Source organism: Melitaea cinxia, chromosome 1 (assembly GCF_905220565.1).
Source record: "Melitaea cinxia chromosome 1, ilMelCinx1.1, whole genome shotgun sequence".
NCBI lineage: Eukaryota > Metazoa > Arthropoda > Insecta > Lepidoptera > Nymphalidae > Melitaea > Melitaea cinxia.
In genome coordinates this window covers 18,820,008-18,844,303 of record NC_059394.1, presented here as the reverse complement: position 1 = coordinate 18,844,303, position 24,296 = coordinate 18,820,008, and the positions used below count along the sequence as shown (strand labels likewise).

Below are 24,296 nucleotides of genomic sequence, written 5' to 3'. Positions count from 1 at the left end.
AATGATGAATTAAACAAAACACAAACACAACAAGAAAATAAAAGCGACTTCCATAACATGGACTAATAATACATACACATACGTGGGTAGACGAAAAAATAGTCATTTAAATGAGTAAAATTAGAAATAAAACGAAAAGCACTAGTCAGATCCCAGTCAAACTTAAACGGGACCACGTAACATATCGCGGAAGTGCAACCGTGTCCCCGTGATTCCGCTGAGGCGTGTCGAAGGAAGTACCAGCTTCCGAGTAAAAAAAAAATACAACGTAGGTCAACGAAAACATAGTCAAATTAATAAGCTTTATTATAAACGAGATAACTCAAAAAGTATTTGACAAATCTCGATTAAATTAAAATAGGACGACGTAAAAAGCGCCACCATTCAATTAAAAAAAGTCATCGAAATCGGTTCATAAATATACACGAATTACATATACAAGATTACAAAAATAGTCGAATTGAGAACCTCCTCCTTCTTTGAATTCGGTTTTTAATGTATTATTGCAATGATTGATTTTTTATATATATATATATATATATTTTTTTAGTTAAGGATTAATGATAAGTGCAATAAGAATTATTAATTCTTAGTAACATTAAATCAATATACAGTCCAATATATAGGTGGCTGACCTGGTCTTTGATTTTTTGAATCGTACAACCAACGCGTTTAAAAATTTTAAAAGGCGAAAAGAGAAAAAATTAAAGATAAAATGATGATAAAAGAAATTCGTAGTCAAACCATATCGTTTTGTGTGATGTATTGTTTAAGTCTCCGTTTGAAAACAGTGATCGAGTCTGCGACCTTTACATGATCTGGCAAGTTATTGAATAGCTGAGCTCCTTCAAATGTTATTGCTCTTTTCCCATAATTGGTTCTAGTTTTAGGTGTGACTAGCTTGTTGTGTCGTCTGAGTGAGTATCTTGGCATTTCTTTGTGTCTAATACATTTAATTTGAGTGTGAGTTTTTTTAGTAAGGATTTTATAAATCAAGACAAGAGTATTGAAATGATGTATTTGGTAGATATTCATTATTTTTGTTTCCTTATAGATTATATCAGTGCTAGTAGTGAAATCGTAGTTGAAGAGAACCTTTACGATTTTATTCTGAAATACTTGCAATTCTTTAAGTCTAGTTTTGGGTGCACTTTCCCATAATTCAATAAGGTAGGAGAGATAGGATTTTACGTACGAATTGTAGATCATAAAACGATTTTCCCGTGTTATTAAATATCCTATACTATATCTTATTGCTACCAAAAAGATGAGAGCTTTGATTTTATATAATTTATCTGTATTTTCCAATTCAAATTTTTGTCGATTCTAAGGCCGAGGTACGTTTCTGAGTTTTTTTCGTTCAAAGATTGACTGTCTATTGTTAGTTTATTGAAGGTTGGTATAATTTTATTTTTAGCTTTAAATATGCAATATTAGGTTTTAGATACATTTATAGTGAATAAATTAGATTGAAACCAATTAAACAGCAGATTGAGATCTTCCTGGGCTAGTTTATGTCATGAATACAGCTACCATGGTAAAATAAACACGTATCGTCCGCATATAATGTAAGTTGACCATTAAGTTTTATATGAGATATGCTATTTGTGTATATCAAGAAAAGCAACAGCACAAGAATCGACCCATGAGGAACTCCGCAAGACATTCTTTTGGGGCTACTCTTGTACTCACCAATTTAAGTTATCTGCTGTCTATTGCTTAGGTATGATTTTAGTATGTCCAGAGCTGAACCAATAATACCAATATTTACAATTTTTTTAATAACTCATGATTGACAGTATCGAAGGCTTTCTTAAGATCTATAAATATACCCAGAACGATCTTTCCTTGATCTATACTCGTTTTAATATAAGTAACAAGATCGAATCAATATACTTTTTTTTATATAAATTAATTTCGTTCGGAACTTACGATCTTCATAACCTGTAATTTTGATAACAAAAATAATGTACAGAAGTTTCGTCTTATCGCACAAGTAATAGCGCTTATCAAACTATTTCTTTAAAAAATGTTACTACCGTAATCCGTATGAGGGCTTAGGTTTATTGACCTTATTATCGACCTTCATCGGGCCTTTACGGGATAGGTATTTAGTTTTCGTGTGATGGGTATAGATTTTTATTAGCATCAAGGCCAATAGACGCTCGAAGGCCATATTAAAATTTTCCTTGAATACCATTTAGTAGGAATGGTATGGAGTAAAATTTTCCAGTTTCTTTTTAATATACCACTAGGGTACCGTAACCTGCTTGCGTATTTTATGGAAGTGTGCATCAGATCGAAATTCAAAAAAAATAAAAATAAAAAAATAAAAAAAAAAACAAATCAAACTCATTAAACATTTGTAACAATCTCAGTTAATGTCAAGAAGTATTGTTAAAGTTCTCAAATATTATTATCACCGAAACTCCCACGATATAATTCAAAGCAAATCAATATAAGCTTATTCAAATAGGCTTGAAAAGCACTTTCGAATCGTCATTTTATAAATTAAAATTTTAAAAGTGATTATTATTTTTAAAATTTAAGCTATATTGTTAGAATGTATTAATTTAAATTTCAAAATATCAAAAGTAGGTTAAAAATAGGATACTAATATGTGACGTAGTTAAAAAAAACAATTGATGAAAAGCATTTGAATATCTTTGGAGGTTATATGAGAATCGACGTTGATTTCTCACGGAAGCAAATTACTTAGAAAATGGATACAATCGAGAAGTGATATGGAGGTTTGTAATCTTGTTATTTAATGATATATTAATGATTTAATTAATGACATGACTTAACGTTCACAACTCCACGCCTATAGTTGATTATACAATATTATATCCCACAGTAAAAAAGGTATTTTTTATATAATTGTCATCAAACATTTTTTTTAATACATCGTAATTTCCATTAAAATAATAATATAATTACTATAAATAAAAAATGCGTGAGACATCCCTTTTAATTTGGTAATGTGTCCAAATACTGAATACACACAAACATAATGATACTGAATACATACAACTGTACAACAACGAATAAGTATTTGTATGACCCATACAATATTTTGCAGAGAACAGTGTTACAACACGATTTGCACATTAGCTACAATAGCCACTGTAACGATTACTCTTCAAACTTAATTCTTAATAGTGCAGTCATACCTTAAGTAAGGCAATAGGAAGTTATAAAAGATACTTTAAACAGATACAGGAATAGCCAAACAGATTTGAGGAATTATTTATGTGAATCAAAATGCAATTATAGGCTTCGAAATATGATGGTATTACATATAAGACTAAACAATATCCATCAAATTTTTAGTCAATGAAGAAAACTGGAAGATATTGCCTTAACTCGTTTTTCTTTAAGTCTGTAATATTAACTACTGTTCAACAATTTCCTCTAAACAAACAGGAAACAACGTGGATTAAGTTACAATGAAAATAACCTTATCTGTACACTAAATATATAAAGTAATACTCAAAATTTTTCAGTTCACGTATATTCAATGATAAAACACGAAATTGAAGCAACGATCGTGGCTATCCACGATGCTATTTACTGTTGCACAAGAAATTAAAACCATACACACAAATGAGTTTTTTATATCTAAATTGTAAAACGTATGTAGGACGTATGCAAATATTAAAAATACAGATATTATATAAATGTTGCAATACCATATAAAACAACGTGGTATTTGCATTACGGTATGAAAGTAGGCCAAAATACGTATATCAAATAGAAGGCTATTACATATTCTAAAGTAAAGAATCACCTACGTTTTTAAGACCTTCAGGCAGACAACTATAAAGGGCAAAAAATAATTAGGGCCAATAGGACCTCCTTGTGATATGACTAGTACTGGCCGGTATCGTACTAAAATTAAGAAGACAATAATCAAAATTCGAAATTCAACTTACAACAACAGAGGCTTCGTGTCTTCCGTCATCGTGATAATTCCGTCAGAAGCAATCGAAGTCCGAACACATGCACCGTCAGTGTATCGGTCAAACGTCAAAAATGTTAGGAAAACAAATCGTCGAGTGCATCACTTGTAACGTACTAATACGATTTATCACTCGACGGCTATCAACAACCATTGAGCCCGGCGCTCCTTAACTTTACATTATAGAGATAACGCGACGCCGCGCGCCGCGCAAATAGTAGTAGTAGATAAACAAGGGGTGATATTCTAATGGACGATAGTTATTTTTATTAATTTTCATAATGTTTTATATCGAATACTTAAAAACTCATATATGTTTTAGATACTAGCATTATACGTAATCAGTTGTAGTGTTGGTTGGCAGCCTCCCGTAACCCCATGATTCCTAGCACCCTCAAAAGAATACCTCAAAAAGGTTTACCAGAAACTGGTAAATTTGTCCAATTACAGAATAATATATTTTTAAAAATAATTAATATATTTTAATAATTGTGTTGATTTTCAAACAAAAAAACCGACTTCAATTATGTAATATTAGGGATAACCGTAAAAGTCTCGCATTATTATATATCACAATACTTATTTTAAAATTAAGTTTGAATTTTTCAGAAGTTCCTGTAGTTGAAAATGACTTTTTGACGACGCTTTTGCGCAGCGCAGCGGTCACAGCTCTGGCTAGACAAACATTTATATTGGCAATATAGATGTTTGACCTGGTCTGGGCGTTTGTGGTTGGGTAATGTGTGTTGTTCTGGACCCCCGGACACAAAGAAATTCCTATTGAGGGCCGTTGAGTGTGAATCAGTGATGTTGCAGGGTTGCAGGTTGGCAAGGGAGGGCATCATGCCCCGAGCGCTACTTACAAAAGGTCGCCAAATGGTCCGTAAAACAAAAAATTGCTGGACATATAATATGGTGATTGAATGGAGGAGAAGGGGCGCTAAAAGGGTATTGTGCCCCGGGCACGAGTTAAGCTCGCTACATTACTGGTGTGAATCGTTTATTATTATTATTATCATTAAATATTGGTCGGTAAAGTGGTTTATGGAATGCTCACTATCTATTCAATTATCGCTATAAAGCCCTTATCAGTTTTTTACTAGTTTCGGTTAACCAACTGTATTTCGGAACCAACTACCTACATATTGTTTGGTTTAAGATTTACAACATTTATATTTATAAATTACTTGTGACATTTATTTATTTATACATTTTCGATTATAAGTAACTAAGATTAAAACAATAAGTAAATGCGGTATTTAGTTTATGAAAAAATTAAAAGTTATTCAATGTAATAATTTGAAATACTGTGTTACTTCATAGTCATTAATTTCTTACAATCGCGATGACGAATTGTGTTTTACCAATATCGATGCAAATAAATAAAATTGGATTGTCTGTTTGTAACATTAAAATAACCGCTTTTTACTAAATGCATATGGATGTATACACCCGTACATATACTTTTCAACTATGGTTCAAACCCGATGTAACTACTCGAATTATAGATTGTTTAAGATTTAATATCTAAACATTTTGGTTCTTAGGTCAATCTCGGATGAATTCTTCAACGAAAAACCTTTATTCAACAATATCAAGTACAAAAGAATTACTAAGATTTAGTTTTCTAATAAATACTATTAATATTCTTAAATAATTACATTAATACAGCTAGGAAATCGTGTTCAATGAATTACATTATTATATTATATATTATATTTTGATTACAAACACCCAAATAATATAATATTAGCTGTGTGACTACGGCAGTAAAGAATATAGCCACCCTCTGGCTTCCCGTGGGTGTCGTAAGAGGCGACTAAGGGATAACACAGTTCCACTACCACCTTGGAACTTATAAAGCCGACCGATGGCGGGATAACCATCCAACTGCTGACTTTGAAATACAGAGGCCGAAGACGGACAGCAGCGTCTTCGGTGCGACAAAGCCAGCATTGCGATCCAACCCGCCTGCCCAGCGTGGCGACTATGGGCAACACACATGAGATCACGCCACTTTTGGCGCGAAATTGTGGATGCCAAATATGTTATGAACCCCCTTAACCCCCCCCCCCCATAAATTAGGGGTATGAAAAATACATCCTGGCCGATTCTCAGATCTATCCGCTATTCACACAAAATTTCGTAAAAATCGGTCCTGCCTTTTCGGAGGAGTATTGTAGCTAACATCGTGACACGACAATTTTATATATAAGATGTATGGATGATATTTTACTAACTATTTCTATTCGTTAATTGACAAGTCGAGTGATTACAAAATAGTCACGTTCAATCATTGTATGTAATCAGTTTCAAAATGTATGCATGTGTGCAGTCAATCGTTAATTTTTATGTGTGCGCTTATGTAATACGATTCGGGTGTTAGGTGACAGATAATACATACAGGTATGTATTATCATACGAGTATAGGACATGCTCCACGCTTGCAACAGACTAGTGTCATTCTAAAATTATAATTTATTGATTGTTATATCTATACGAATATTAGAAATTATTTGTGTTTTTGTTTGTACTGGATAAAATCAAAACTTATTTTAATAATTATTTCACCGGGAGAAAACTTAGTTGTAACTAAGTAATCTAGGGTATATTTTAATGAATAAAGAAAGGAACAGTCATATTATCTTTCAGCTTCAACATAAGCTTTTGACTGTGACTTCTGGAGGACTGGTGACCAGAGCTCCTGGGGGGATTGGGGATTGGGACGGCAACGCGCTTGCGATGCTTCTGGTGTTGCAGGTGTCTATAAGCTACGGTAATCGCTTACCATCAGGTGAGCCGTACGCTTGTTTGCCGACCTAGTGACATAAAAAAAAATCTTCGTTTGCGTGGAAAGTTTGATGATAAACCATAGTTTATGTAGTAGAAGATCCGAACCAAGTCGATCTTCACCAAGCTGATAATATAATGAAACATACTTTATAATAAATTGTGTATATTAGATAAAATATATTAAAAATGCGTGGCCTAAAAATATCCTGGACTATTTTTAATTATTTAAAAAAAAATATGTTTGTTTTTTTATTTTATTTTTTTTAATTGAACATTGCAACATCGAAATAATAAGAACATTTTAATCTGACTTGATACTATAAAACGTATAGGATGTGCTGCCATTGGGTAGCCTATTATTTACCTTTTTTTTTTTTTTTACGTGGGGAAAATCCATCATGGATACCCTCCAGCGCGGGGGCGCCAGAGGGTTATGTCAGACTCCTACTGACTAAAAACCACCACGTGTTAGCAGTCATCCGCCTGGGTGGGGCGAGAGGAGTCGCGCTAGCATTCGCCACCTAGCCTATTATTTACCTGGACGAACTACTGGGTTGCCAGCTATAAACAGGTAAATCGATGCCAGTTATCTTCTACATAAATAAATATAAATTGACTTACTAATTGACATATAAATTGACTAACCTAATAATAATGCACACTACACCCGCTATCTACACACCGCCTCCCCAGGAGCTCTGACCTTGCCACAGGAGCACAACATCGCTTGAGAGTGGTATTGTTTACTAGCTATGATTTTCTGTAATACGATACATCCTTTTAGTCGGTCTATCACGTGTAGGAAATAAACTCGCCTTTAGGAGCGCTCATAAAATACGTGAGATGTTTAGGGGAGGGGGAGGGGGTCGAGTCAAATCTCATCTAATCTAACGTTCGAGAGGGGGGGGGTTTGGGTCCGCAAATATCACGCAATTTTGTTTCTGATTGAAAAGTATTATTTAAGTATTCTATTGTTAAATTTTTATTACACTTATAATTAAACTCTCAGTAATATTGATTACTAGTCTTAACTAGTCGTAAATAAAAACACGAAGCAATTTGTTTTTTCTTTTTACAATAACAATCCAATGTGTTTACGTGAGAAACCCACATTTTGAAAAATCTCACGTGAGATTGGGCGATGGGGGAGGGGGTTGAATAAAATCTCACGACATCTCACCAGGGGGGAGGGAGGGACAGAAAATTTTAAAAAAACACCTCACGTAATATATGGACGCCCCCTTTCTTTTCTTCTTACTATTTGAATATTGTTTTTGAAAAACATTAAATTAATGTAATTAACATGTAGTGCAAGGATAAAGTAAAGAAACAAATGTATTAAGATAAGAGGACTAGTTTTTACATTTTTTTTATATTTTTTATTTTTTTAATTATAAAGAATTTTTTTTACATTCAAAACTAGTTATCAACTTGTACAAAGGAGGTTATATTTTCAAATATGTAGTTGTGCCAGTGATAAAGATTTAATTGACTGCATTCGAATTATTCCACAAAAGTAATTGTTACTAACCGCTTAAGCAACGTAAATCATAGAGCAACTCCGTGTTGCTCTTTGAACGTAAATACGTTTTATTTTCTAAGATATCCTTCGACATATAGAAAAAAAAGTTTGTAATCAGCTCTGATATGCGACTGGTGTTTAATCCTTAATAACGGTTACAGTTATATTTATATAAAGATACTAGCTGACTCAGCAAACGTTGTCTTGCCCGCTAAACGCTATTTAAAAACAGGGGTTGGTGGTAGAAGGGTGAAAATTTAGGGTTGTATATATTTTTCAACGCCAAATACGCCATAATAAAATAAAAAATAAATAATTTATCTAAAAATTAAAAAAAACTTGGGGGTGGACTACCCTTAATATTTAGGGGGATGAAAAATAGATATTGTTTGATTCTCAGACCTACCCGATATGCACACAAAATTTCATGAGAATCGGTCAAGCCGTTTTGGAGGAGTTTAACTACAAACACCGCGACACGAGAATTTTATATATTAGATTTATCTGACGACCACTCTGATGTAAAGGTGCGTATGCCAATTTTTTTTTTTTTTTTAATTTAAATTTAATAGTCTTGGTCAGTGCACTCGCGTCGATTTTTGGAGAATATAAGGCTAATTTCAAATTAGATTCCTATCAGTGGGACCATATACTTTTTGCTATCCTAGCGGTATAAAATAAAACCGTATTTATGTAACAATCAACATCTTAATTTATTAGAATCAAATTTATTTATATCATCGACATTAAGTTTCCCTTTTTATGTTTGGCTTATCTGGAAGAATTAGCTAATTAGCCATAAGTCGCCCATTGCACTTCATAATATGTAAATAACTTTAATCTTTGTTTGTAATGTATTTGTGATGTATAACTACAGTCTAGATATTATTAAATTATTAGTCCAAATTATTTATGTAAATAAATAAATATAACAATTTTAGTACTAAAATGTAACTTGATACCATTTAAAAGTAACTAACATAATTATAATAGTAAATAATTATTAAAACGCTTCGAATTATGCAATAGATGATAATTTTACATAAGCACGCTCAAGTATGTTAATCTCTGCGTATAACACGTGGCACATTAAAACTAATCATCAACCGACTTCCGAAGAGGAGGAGAAGATCGACTGTATTTTTTTAAATTTATGATAGCTCATAACTTTTTACTGGGTGGATCGATTATGATTATTTTTTTTTTAATCGAAAGCTGGTTTTTTTCATGTAGTGTCTTTTACATTTATCAGATGAGAACTTTTTTAATTATCTCTAAGAACGCGTATTTACTTGACTATTTTTCGTCGACCTACGTCGTATTACTTGTCGATGTAATTGAAGTCGGTTTTTTTCGTTCGCGATAAAATACATTTAAATTATATTCTCTCTGCAGGTATTTTTTTATTTTAATTTTTTTAATATAAACATCCACTGACCCTAAAACCCCGCATGCCTTTTATTTAAACATCATGCATTATGAATATGTTTATCCTATAGGCGATAATACTTAAAATAAAAATAGGTAAAAAAACTTTTTAAGTTAAACGGTTTTATGTTAAACATACATTGCAATGTTTAAGATAAATTTACTAAAAACCAAAAAATAATAAAATAGATACAGTCGTGGGAATTATAAACATATGCATAGACTAGACTAAAATAAAACCGTGGGGCACGTCAATTGTCTACAATCGTTGATTAAAATGTTTGTTTTGTAATGTTACACTATAATTAGGCAGTTGTTCAACCGACAACGATGGACGTGTGATAAGTAGGGCTAGAATGTGGAAACAAGCTAGCAAGCTCGATTATAAGCGAGTTTTAGGGTTTCATAGTGGTGAGCGAGTAGTACTTTTATCATATGTTTAGTCGATTAAAGACAAACTACGAGCAGTGAAACGATTCCTCGCCAGCCAGCAGTGTGAATGTCCAACGATAAACTAGTTGAAACATCTCTTTTATTTACATGGAGTGTATAACTATTGGAATTTCCATGAGCAAGAAAATAGTAAGTAATTTCCTCACCGTCTGCGGGCCAACTGCCTATTTTAACGACGAATTAAACGATTCTTCTATCGCACATTAAGTCGATAATTTGTAGACAATTGACGTGCCCCACGGTTTTATTTTAGTCTAGTCTATGCATATGTTTATAATTCCCACGACTGTATCTATTTTATTATTTTTTGGTTTTTAGTACATTTATCTTAAACATTGCAATGTATGTTTAACATAAAACCGTTTAACTTAAAAAGTTTTTTTACCTATTTTTATTTTCTAGTTTTTAGTTTTTATTTCGCATTCTGTTTAATTCATTTAGTGCTTCATTATTGCAAGGTCCATCTTAAATATTGAGGTTGTATAGTGCACTGTATTCTTCTTGTCAAGCCCTTTTATTTGATACCCATATTGGTGGGATTGATAAAAAATTGTTATCAGACATTTGGTAGCGGCGGCCAGCTTAGATTTCAATTTTGCATAGTAAATTGTATTCTACTTGTTGAGACCTTTCATTTGATACCCATGTTGATGGGATTGATAAAACCTAAGTTATCCGCCATTTTGTAGAGGCCGCCATCTTGTATTTCAATTTTTTATAGTATATTGTATTCTGCTTGTTGAGCCCTTTCATTTGATACCCATATTGATGGGATTGATAAAAACCTACGTTATCCGCCATTTTGTAGCGGCCGCCATCTTGGATTTCAATTTTTTATAGTATATTGTATTCTGCTTGTTGAGCCCTTTCATTTGATACCCATATTGATGGGATTAATAAAACATAAATTATCCGCCATTTTGTAGCGGCGGCCATCTTGAATTTATAATGATAATGAATAAACATAATTGTATTGTCACCAAAATCCAAAGTGTATACAAAATTTCAGATTAATCGGTTGACAGGAAGAGGGTGAAATTTGAATTACTAAATTTGACCCAAGAATAAATAATTGTGTTTGCTCGCAAACGAAAAAAAAACCGACTTCAATTACATCGAAGAGTAATACAACGTAGATCGACGAAAAAATAGTAATACTTTGTTCGTATTCCATATAACGCGACATTATAAAATTGTAGAATTATATAATGTTCTACTGTTATTTCTAACATTTTGTTAGCGATTGTAGGCAGAAATTTCATAAAAGGCCCGTCGTCGATTCGCGCGAAGCGCTGACATCGCTTATTACGGCGGGTTTTATAGTTGAAGCGGATTTATATTGAATTACGGTTTATGTCTTTTTTTATTAAAAATATGTAATGTTCATGTTTTCACACAGCTCCGATGCACGACTGGAGTTTACCCCTTCAGATCAACTGTCTAAATAGGCACAAAAAGGCTTACTAGTCTAAGAAATATATTATTACTATATCAAATTGTAAATAAATGAATGCAATAACGCCATCTATCGGAACCTAATTGCGTTATTAGAAAACGTCTGAACGCCATCTCTAACAAGGTCATTTGTTCAGTAGATTTTACTGTTCAATTTTTTCATTCCGGGGCCTTAAATGAAAATCGATTCTTAAGGAGAAAACTCCAAAAACAGTCAAGTAAATACGCCATATCAGATATAGCTCAAAAAGTTCGAGTCAAATCTCAATTATATTTAAATGGGACCACATGACAAGCACCACCTATCGATTAAAAAAAGAATCATCGATATCGGTCCACCCAGTAAAATAGTAATGAGGTTAATATAACGTTGGTCGACGTAAAATAGCCAAGTAAATACCCAGTATTAGCGATAACTCAAAAATTAAAAGCTCAAATATATTTATAACGAATAAACTGCTACTCTCTACTCTAGTGGAATATTGTAATTTGATCGATAGTGAACGAAGTAATTTCATTACATTTTGATAGATGGCGTTGTGGCAAAGTATTGAACATGACCACAGTCGTCTTAACATCGTCATGTAAATACGTGTCATCAAAGATTACTCAAAAATTGCTCATTATATCTCAATCATATTTAAAACGGACGACATGACAAGTATTAGCTTTTGATTTATACAAAAAAGATCAAAATCAGTGCACCCAGTAAAAAGATATAACGTATAATACAACGTAGGGTGACGAAAAAACCGTCAAGTAAATACGCAATATTAGATATAACTCACAAATTACGAATCAAATCTCAATTAAATTTGAATGGGACCACGTGACGAATAGTAGCTTTTAATTTATATAAGAAACGTCAAAATCGGTGCACCCAGTAAAAAGTTATGAGGTATAATACAACGTAAGGTGACGAAAATAATGTCAAGTAAATACGCGTTATCAAAGATTAATCAAAAAGTAGTTATCAGATCTCGATAAAATTTATATGTGACCACATGATAAACATCAGCTTTCGATTAAAGTAAAAATTATCAAAATCGATACACCCAGTAAAAAGTTATTGCGGATTTTCAAGAGTTTCTCTCGATTTCTCTGGGATCCCATCATCAGATCCTGGTTTCCTTATCATGGTACCAAACTAGGGATATCCCCTTTCCAACAAAAAAAGAATTATCAAAATCGGTACACCCAGTAGAAAGTTATGTGGTATAATACAACGTAGGTCGACGAAAAAAGCGTCAAGTAAAAACGCATTATTAGATATAATTCGAAAAGTAGTTGTTAGATCTCAAATAAATTTAAATGGGACCAATCGGCACACACCACCTTTCGATTAAAACAAAATTTGTCGAAATCGGTCTACCTGGTCAAAAGTTCTGATGTAACATACATAAAAAAAAAAAAAAAAAAAAAAAAAATACAGTCGAATTGAGAACCTCCTCCTTTTTTTGAAGTCGGTTAAAAATAAAACAAACGGGGTGAGCTAAATAAAACCGTTTAAAAATGATTAGCCCGTTGACGCAGTTTGTAGGGGCCCTGCTTTTGGGCTACGTTGTGGCTCGATTCCCGCCTGGTGTTAGTTTAATATTTGTATTATTATATATGTATTATTTCCATGAATATTTGATAAGTAAAAAAAATAAAAATGGCTGTTACCTATACACAAGCATTACGTTGCTTACTGTAGAAACAGACAAGCGTGTGTGTACGTAATAACTAATAAGATATTTATTATTTATTTACTTAGGACTACACACACACACTACACACTACATTACAGACCGACAGTTTAAAAGTGCTATGAGCATACTTGGATACAGTCACATGATCATTGGTTTTGTTAAGAAGATATAGTTACGGTATTTTCGAACTTTACTCACAAATTAATGGAAATTATTATCTTAATTAAAATCTTATTGCTCAATATTTTCTCCTTCATGTTTTTTAATCAAAATGACGTGCTTAATTTATTTTGTATCGCATTTTCTAAGCGACCTTGTTTTGTAGCACGCGCCCTTTATGTCCCGACCTGGCTACACCTATGCGTACCTACATTTTAATAACAGTCTAGACTCTCACGTACTCTTATTTACCCACCTTTGCTGTCTATGCTTCGAGCAATACTTAGAAATAAGTTTAAATAAATACATTATACACGAGATTAAGTTTTAGAAAAAGTGCTTGTTTGTTTATCTTTTAAGTTAAATTTCTTCACACACGCGCGAGAGAGTTACGTAAAGTGTTATCGGGTCTAGCGAACGGAAGTTGAGAGGGAGATATAAGTTAGTGAAGATAGAAAGAGAGAGAGTTACGTTTCGTATATTACTGTAGGGGCAACTAAATGAGTTTTACTTGAGTCGTGTGGTCTAAAGCACGCTTGTTTTTTATTTTTTTATTTTTTATAATCAGATGGACTAATAGCAACTTTTTCAGTTTTATTAGGTGTATTTTTTATAATCGGTATAATAGGTAGGTATAATTAGGTGTATTTTTTATAATAGGTGTATTTTTTATAATCAGATGGACTAATAGCAACTTTTTCTGTTTTATTATATTAGGTGTTATGAACGGTTTAATTACGTTATCTTAATATGAAAGCAATATCGATGTCATCAACTAACTCCATACGAAATTTCAACATCTCAATAGTTTTACATAAAAGAAATCGATTCTTTATTCGAGTAATTTATTTAGTAATATTTTGGTTTTCTTAATTAAAATAATTAAAAAATGTATTCATTACTGCTACTTTGCTATCTAACAGTTACAAGTTTTTTACGCGGACGCAGGAACACGCGCGGCAACCTTTAATTACTTTGCAATAATTTTGTATATGTAATCGTTGTAGTCCGGGATATAAAGTTTTTACTTCACGTATTAATATATAGATAATATAATTAATGCTGTGTGGCTACGGCATTAAAGAATATAGCCACCCACTCTTCGCGTGGTTGTCGTAAGAGGCGACTAAGGGATAACACAATTCCACTACCACTTTGGAACTTAAAAAGCCGACCGATGGCGGGATAACCATCCAACTGCTGGCTTTGAAATACACAGGCCAAAGACGGGCAGCAGCGTCTTGGGTGCGACAAAACCAGCAAACCGCCTGCCTATTGTGGTGAGTATTGGCAACACACATGAGTTCGCGTCATTTTTGGCGCGAGCTTGTGGAGGCCTATGTCCAGCAGTGGACTGCAATAGGCTGAAATGATGATGATGATGAAATAACTACGAATGCATTTTCAAAATAATTAACCTTCTTTTAAAGCTATTTTAATGTAATACTAAAGCAATATAAAAACAAATCTAATAACAATCTAAGCGTATTGACGTTTAACACTTACGCATTTCCTTGTTGTGTGATTTGTAACGCCTCGTTAACGTTGATGCCTTTTCATATATCTATTTTAGTATTCCTTTGAATAATTATCTAGTTTTGTCGTTCTGTTTTATTGTTATGAAAAATTATTCTGTTTTTGTTTCAGAAAATTTTAATGAAATGCTATACTTTGTAGAATACTAATTAAGATTTTCAAAGTATGCGTCTTACGTAGGCGGTCAGCTCTAATGATATGACTCTAATAATGAAGTCAATTAATTATTATCATAAAAACAATTATTTACATCCAATATGGTTTTTAACATTTTGTCAAAGGATTTTAAGCCTCGAAGAACTATTCAGTAGGTTAAAAGTAATATTTTTTATAAAAGAATAGTAGGAAAAAAAATGCAATTAAAATAAAAGGGACCAAAAAAGGCTGTCCTCAGTACAGCTTATTTTCGTTCTACCTTATATCCTCTAAATATTTATGTTGTATTACTTGTTTGTGGATAATGTATCTATATTGTTTTCTAATGTTTACGCGAATTTCACTCATTATAATGAAACAACTTTTTCCGATTTTAACGCGGTTTATTAAGTTTTTTGCCCGAGGTTTCGAATACTTTGTAACCATGGTCAGAGGAGGACTGTCCGCCTGTAATAAACCGCGATAGAATCCGAAAAAGTTCTTTCATTACAATAATCTATCTATTTTCACATTTTGCTTTTAACACTAAATATACGATCTCTTATAATAATTAGTCTTTCTCGAAAGGTTATTCAAATCGGTAAGTTTGTTACTCCTTAATATAAACATAATAATATACACAGTATATATATATATATATATATATATATATACATATATATATATATATATACATATATATATATATATATATATATATATGAAAGGAAGGAATTAATATGAAAGCATTGAAATTTAAAAAATAATTTAATATGAATAAAACTGATTATTATAATGATTCTCATTCTTTGTTTAACTGGCGCAAGCTAGTAAATAAGCCGTCGATTAAATGATCATATTATGATTGTATTTGCAAGTCATGATGTGACACCCCTATGGAATAATCATAGATCTCGTAGCCTCTCGTAACTCGGTATGAGAATTTGTTTCTTTTATCGAGTATATATTACAATAATCTGATATTATAATGACATTATTAATAAATGTATATTTACTGAGTTTTCTTGCCGATTCTTTTCAGTCTTCTTATGTACATTTCTAAACGAAAAAGCTACGTAATAAGTCAATAACTCTAATTAATTTAAAAACAAAAAGATATATTCTTTTATTTACGATGTCAGATAAAGGTAAATTTGATATTTTTTTCTGGCTGACCAATTTACGCGTTAAATGTGATCATGTACTGCTATTATCGTGAGAGTATCAAAACAAAACTCATATCTATTTTCATCATCATCATCATTTCAGCCTATCACAATCCACTGCTGGACATAGACCTCCACAATTTCGCGCCAAAAATGACGTGGCCTCGCTGATATCGCTCGCTAAGACGCTGCTTCCCGTTTGTGTATTCCAAAGCCAGCAGTTGGATGGTTATCCCGCCATCGGTCGGCTTTTTAAGTTCCAAGGTGATAGTGGAACTGTGGTTTCCCTTAGTCGCCTCTTACGACGTTCAAGGGAAGCGAGGGGTGACTATATTCTTTACTGCCGTAAACACACATCTTATCTATTTTCGATATCACTAAATGCAAGTGCACGAACATTCGTAACGTACTTAAACAATCTTATTTTCTTAATGTAATATTTATCAAAGTTGATTGATTTTATCACAAGTGCTTATTATTCTTGTTAAATACTGAACTGTTAAGCGTAACAGGTTTTGTATGTACGATATCATCAAATCATTCATATCAATGGGATTAAGTTTGAACTACGTGACACTGGCGGTATGGCGTGAGAAGGTGAATTAGGAAACTATGTAACAAGGCAGGACGCCTGATCCTGATTTTTCCCGTTGTTTCCTTTAAATTTTAGATGCTTTTCAAACTTAATGATTTACTACGTAACCTGTGTTTCACTTTCTAGTTATTATTATATAAGACTATTATTTGTTAATTTAAAGACAAACATCCACGAAATCTTAGTTGCCTGTGGCTCTTTTTTTTGCGCTTCATGCGTTTTTACTAAACCGCATGCGATTTATGATGGCACTTCAGATCAGGAATTCAAATACTGCCTACAAAAGCTATATTAGTATTAGCTACATTCATAGTTCTTTTTTTCTACCAGAATTAGGGTAGGCAAATAGTTTAGCCTATAGACAAAAGAAACACCAGACGCAAGTCAAGCGCGCTGCCGATCCCACCAATATTTGAGATAATTCAAAAATTCCATAATCGAGGTTAACAAAAATGGACATCAAATAAAAACTACGATACCAAACTGAATAAGACTGATCAAAATGAGAATAAATCAAAATCAAACTCAAATCAAAATCAAAATCAAAAACAGCTTTATTCAGATAGGCGCCAAGAGCACTTTCGAATCGTCATTTTACAAATTAAAACTTTAAAAATCAATTATTATATTTGTCGAAGTAAAGCTATCACCGATTCGAAATGTAGATTCTGCAGAGAAGAATCGGCAAGAAACTCCGCAGCTACTCTTTTGAAAAATTATAATTATATAAACTGTGTTTTAGTACTAAATTAGTAACATGTTGCATAAAATGCAGCATCACTAAGTCCACACATCTTTATCAACTATGTAATCCTGCACCGAGTAATAAGCTTTATCTATTATTATTTTTTATAAAAACTTTAAATTTATGTTAAGACAATTCCAAAATCGTTTGTGAGCTTTTATTATACATGCGAATACTATGACCCAGAAAGGAAACGTTTACTTTGCGCAGTCGGGAACTTGGAGTTACAACTTTGTTATTCTTTCTCGTATGTGAGCGTTTGTTATTCCTTCCGCTACAAGTAATACAATGTAGGTAGACGAAAAAATAGTCAAGTAAATACGCATTATCAAAGATTACTCCAAAAGTTGTAATTAGATCTCGATGAAATTTATATGTGACCACATGATAAACATCGGCTTTCGATTAAATTAAAAATCATTAAAATCGGTACACCCAGTAAAAAGTTATGCGGGTTTTCGAGAGTTTCCCTCGATTTCTCTGGGATCCCATCATTAGATCCTGGTTTCCTTATCATGGTACCAACCTAAGGATATCTCTTTTCTAACAAAAAAAAATTATCAAAATCGGTTCATAAAAGACGGAGTTATCCCCGAATATACATTTAAAAAAATATACGGTCGAATTGCGTAACCTCCTTTTTTGATAATCGGTGTAAATACATTAAAAAATATACCAACCGAAAGGAGAATTCTTCCTTTTTGGTTAAAGAACATGACCAAATGAAACTATTTCATTACCTACCTAGGTAAGTAAAAAAACAACAAAAACCTAGTCGATAAACGAGTGTTGTTAACAATGTAGGTATCGAAACAACAATACAATACAGTTTATCGGAATTTTTTGAAGTAGACGTCAATCCAAAAAGCTATCTCATTTATTCAGTCACGTCTCTTTTGATTGACACATGACTTAAGATTTTGTATTGTTGTTTTAATACCTACCTAGGTATTCTATAGCTGCCTATTTTGTTGCAATTTTCTGGTTTTAACTGCCAGTTTTGTTAGACCGATTGTTGATTTTTCGATTTTTGAACGGATGTATTTGTGCATCGAAATCAAATGAAAATAGAAATTTCTTTGTTTAGGTAAGTTTGACTTTTTAATTTCTAATAAGTCATATATGCTTTAGATTGTTGTAAATAAAAGTAGATGCATTTTAAACGTTACACAGTACGATATGTTTATAGTGTAATCTTTTGAAATAAATCTGGTACATAATGAATAAAAAAAGCGCCTTCAATTTCTGTCTCGCGTTTTTATAAGAAAGTTTTTCCATATTGAAAATATCTAGACATTTACAAATATTATCCAAAAAAAGAGTAGGTATAAAAAAGTTTGTGTGTCAGCTCCGACGCACGACTGGAGTTTACTCCTTCAGGTCGACTGTCTAAATAGGCAAAAGCAAAGGCTTACTAGTTTAGCGTGCTACGTCATGCAGCCTTACTAGTCTACGAAAAAGATTAATACCATATCAAATGGTATACAAACGAATCAAATAACGCCAATAGAGTTCCGATAGATGGCGTTACGAGAAACGTAACGAGATCATTCGTTCAGTAGATATTACTCCTCATATTTATTTCATACCGAAGGTCTTATATGAAAATCTCTTCCTAAGGAGTAAACTCAAATAAACTCCTAAAAAAAAATTAAGTAGTTTACAAACGGCAACATAAAATAAGTCCTTTAAAATAATAGTAGCTTACATTTAATACTTCCATTGTTCAAAAGGTTTGTGAATGAAATATTTTAACGATTATTATCATTACTACAATCTATATGTATAAAATTGAATGTTTGTCTGTGTGTCCTTTATAGAATCGTAAACTATGCATTTGATTATGTCATGTTCTTCAGCAAAGTGTTGTGCATGAGCCTACAAAGGTTTCTTAGTTAGTACGACCAAAAAAACTTTTTTTAAAAAAGCGTAGCAACGCGCGCTATATACAGCTAGTACAAAAAACAAAACACAGTTGTCACAGCAATTGGTTATTGTCCTAGCAAAAAAAAAGATCCCGCTCGACGACAAACATTTGCTTAGACCGTACAATATTGTTTCCTAATGTTTACGAGAATTTCACTCATTATAATGAAACCAGACCACACCGATATGTCAGGTTGTTTGTCGTGTTTCCGTATGAATGTGAGACATGTATTTATTATTAAACATACTTTGACACTTTTATCTATTTTGTCTAATTCCGTGACTCGGTGACGTCTGTATTCATACATAAATACGCCTTCACTTCGCGAAACATAAAAACAAATATATTTAGCAATATCTTCGTAATTAGCACTCTCGTGATATCAGACTGTGTTTTAATATGGACGTGAAGATTACGATGTCTTCAATGACGTTCCTTCTTTTGATGCTACTTTATTATATGTGGTTCTAGTCTTAAATAAAAGATAAATTAGAACAAATAAACGCTTCGATGATAAACGGCCCCCTGTAGGATGTGAATCAAGTGTTAGGGGCCCGGAAACATACACAACATAATTACAAAGCACCGGCCACTATTAACATTTTTGGGACCTTATACAAACACTTTTTTCAAACCTTCTTTACACAAGTTTGAGTGGAGTAAGCTGATAAATGCATGTCGAGTGCGTGATGAAACGTGTGATTGGGCGAGGCGAACGGTTGTTGAGAGGGATATAAGATAAAAGAAGAAAGAGAGCAGAAGAAGAACTAAAGAAGTAGTCTAAAGCACACACGTTTTTTTTAATCTCATGCAGGGTTCAAATTAGCTACCCCAACATATCGTCAAAAATAATGACCATAAATTACTTATTCCATGTCATGTAAGATAAATGAAATGTTGGAGATTTCACGGTGTAACTAACTTAAAAATATTTACGACCATTGTGGTTTCATGGTTAATTACTTGCTGTTTAACAGTTTATGTTACGGAATTTCTTCTTATGGTGAAAGAATTATTGACAGCGAGTATCTTGATATTTTACCGTTTACAAAGCAGATAAATAAAATATAATTCTTATTTTTAATGTTATGTAGTTTATTTGCAGTGAGAATTTAATTATTAAGTAATTTGTCTTTGCTCGTATTTAAAAAAAAATAGCTTTCATTATTGTATTTTCATAGATTTTTGAAAATTTTTATTTAAAAAAAAATACGTACGAAATTGCAGACGTAATTTAGCAATGTAAATATTAAGATTAATTTATAAACTAGTTATGTTATTTATTGATATTTTTTATGTTTGAAATTTTTACTGTACGAAAAAATTTAAACCCTAATTAATATGTCCTTTGCCAATCTTCAAAACGATTTATAAATTACGTACAAAGTACACAAAAAAGTGTGTTTCCAATTCACACACGGCACACGTGAAACTTCTGTATAAAATATTGTGTAATGTATTCTATGTCATCCACTCCTATACATTAATGTTTTTTTTATGGTGACGCATTTTCGTTTTATCGAGTTTCAAATCACAATTTAAAAAAGTTTCACTTCAAAAATAAAACTGGTTTTCAATTTTGTATATTTAATTCAAAAGAGGATGGTATAGTGAAAAAAAATTAAAAGCTTATTTATAATTACAAGTTACATAAAATGGTTTAGCGTGTATGTATAACAACGACCTTTTATAAAACCCAGAAACCCCATTTCATAGCACTAGAGATAATATTGTGATTTGTAATTTATTATAGTACTTAAACCTACATCTTGTTATTATAATTGAAGTTGAAAACTATTAAATAATGAAAAGATAAATAAGAAAATATTTTTATAATAAAAATTAAAAACTTGCTTTATTTCCACGATGAAATAGGTAAATCATTTTTAAATAGAATATTCATTTTGAATGAAAACTATGTTATTTCTATATTCGTCAATAATGTTTAACTTACGAATTATTAGACAAAATAAAACAATAATAAAGTACCTAATAATTTAAACATAATTAAATTATTTTCAATTCTTTGCTTATTTTATTTTAGTTACGTCGAATACTTAAAATATAAGAAATATAATAATATATAACGGCGGTAAAATGATATTTCAAACTTACCCGTTCAACGTCGACTGCGTTCCTTGCTCCATTATATTATTTATAACCAAACAACCAGGCGTCTCTAATTTGTCCGCAACGTATTGTGCTTCGACATCCTCCAGTATCGCTGCACGATCCGCGTTCGATTTGTTCAACTTATCACTCGACAAACTTTTAGATCTGTATTTCCCGTTCAAAGGAGTCAGACCCTTATCCACAACACTACTCAAACCGTTCAATTTGCTATCATATTGAAAATTATCACTTTTTTTATTCGATGACATTTCGCGCCAAATTATATCAAAGCACGCGCGTCAAATGTCAATGTTGATAGCTGTCGCGCAACTGACGTTCAGAGGCGCGTACCGCTCGTTATGCCAGCCAGCAAAACAATACGGTGCGTGGTGACAACACTGTCCTTCGCTGCTATTGTATAATATTTTTGTCCGGTCAAGCTCGTGACATCCATGATTAAAAAATAGGTTCTCAATGTCGCAGAGTGAAGGTATTGGTTTTGTACAATTCGTCAATTGATCGTTTTAATGAAAAACAAAACAACGTTCGCGGATGTTTTGTTGCGAGGAAGTAACGGAAGTACGGAAATACTTTTTTCTTGTCTGTCGTTTGAAACTTTTTTTTGTCATTGTTGCATTCTATTAAAAGTTTTATTTTTTCTTAATGTTAAATAAATATTTTAATGACGTACATTTTCAATAAGTACTTAAAATAATAAATAAAATAAGAGGTCGTATTGTCTATTACATGAATAATATGAATTTTTATCAGAGGAATAAAAATTAAATTAATAAGAAAAATCCGTGCCTTTAAAACAGCCTATTAAGTTATATGCATACAAAGTAATTTCAAGTGAATGACAAGTTTTTTATAGAACTATTAGCGATTGTTATATGTATATTACAAGAATTGAAATGCTAGTGCATTCTCCGGCGAGGCTGGACACTTGACCTCTGCTATACGTGACAAATTTATAAAGCAATTCTAGTACTGAGATCTATCTATTGTCATACACTTATCATTGTTGCTTACTTGACTATATAGTTCATTTTATTATTGACTAGCGACCCGCCCCGGCTTCGCACGGGTGCAATGCTGATACTATCAACAACAAAAGATACGTTAGAAGCCTATACATATAGACATTTTTCTAGAATCACTCTATTTAAAAAAAACTAATTTCCGTTGCGTAATTTTAAAGATCTAAGTATACATAGGGACAAAAAGCGGGAAGCGACTTTGTTTTATATTATGTAGTGAAGTTATTGCAATTTTACTATGCAGTTATATTTAAATGCTATGGATTTATAAAGGTAAATTTATATATTTATATACATATATATTACATTGCGCATAATGGCATTAGCAACGGTTAGGTAATTACTTTAAATACTTTATAAGATTTAGTATTTTTTTTTCATGTATGAAAAATGACTGTCAGTAGAACAGTCTGAACTATCAATAGCAAGTTTTCTTGTGCTTATTTTTATTAAAAACTATAGCTGGCCGGACAGACTTCGTTCTGTCATAAGTTAATAGTAAAAATTAATTTACAATTTTTTTTTTTTTTTGCATACGAAAACCTTTCGTGGGCCTTAAGGAACATCCAAAATAATAAATTAGCCGAATTGGTCGAGCCATTCTAGAGTTATGCGCAGCAACATTCATTTTTATTTATATCGATTTATCCCGTGTTTATTGAAGGTAATCACGAAAAAGCTATAGATATTGATAGAAGATTTATGACATTAAACATCAAGCCGCAAGAAGGTATCTTATTTAAGCTCTAGCCCTAGAACTCCATTCGAGAATATTCCTTTGCTGAAATAATATAAAAATCGTAGGTCCGTATTCGTGTTGTGTATCGTAACGCATAAGCATCGTGTTAAACGCTAACATTCTTTGATAATATATCAATATATGACATAATATGTATGACAAAAAATGTGGTTTATATAATTTTGCTACATTATATTACGACCGGTCTGGTGAAGTGGAGCAAAATTTCCATTGGCAATAATGGTTTGATGATATGATTTTCTGTTCTGAACATTTTATTATTTGGATCTATCCTTCATGTACTGGTATTTATCATTTCTTTTTTTATATTTTATTTTATAATGACAGCTAGTTTATAAAAGTAAATCAAACAAAAAATTTACTAAACAATTCGCTACATTATACACATTCAAACAAATTTATCAATTATTTCGTCACGATTCCGTCACTTTTCTCAAAACATGTCGAAATGTCTTAAAAGCACTGTGACATTCGATAAAAAATAATCTTCAAAATAGCACTCATGTACTTACTCAGACATAATTCCTTATTTTTTGTCGCCAATCGAATTATTGGAACAAACATTGGGTCACATGTCTTGGCCCAATATCCTATGACATGATACTCAAACCAAGACGGTCAGTCAAATGCACTCGAAATGTTTTCATTTCCATTACATGCGCATGCGAATAACAATGGCTTCACGGAAATTTAGTGTACAAAACACAATGCACTGATAGCATGCCATTTATGACGGTAATTGGATGGCTTTGTGCGGACGAAATAAAAGTAATTAGCAAATATTTATGGGGTCCACTCATATCAAGATTCGGGGTCAA

The 24,296-nt window shown here is 32.1% G+C and overlaps 1 protein-coding gene across 1 annotated transcript in view; it reads right to left on the bottom strand.

Moving 5' to 3' along the window:
* Window positions 1-21,947, bottom strand: part of LOC123670424 (zinc transporter 2-like) — a 36,722-nt gene extending 14,775 nt beyond the window's left edge. The window contains exon 1 of the mRNA XM_045603923.1: window positions 21,682-21,947. Within this exon, the coding sequence (XP_045459879.1) occupies window positions 21,682-21,947 (266 nt within the window). The remainder of the gene's footprint in view (window positions 1-21,681) is intronic.
* Window positions 21,948-24,296: the final 2,349 nt, after the last annotated feature.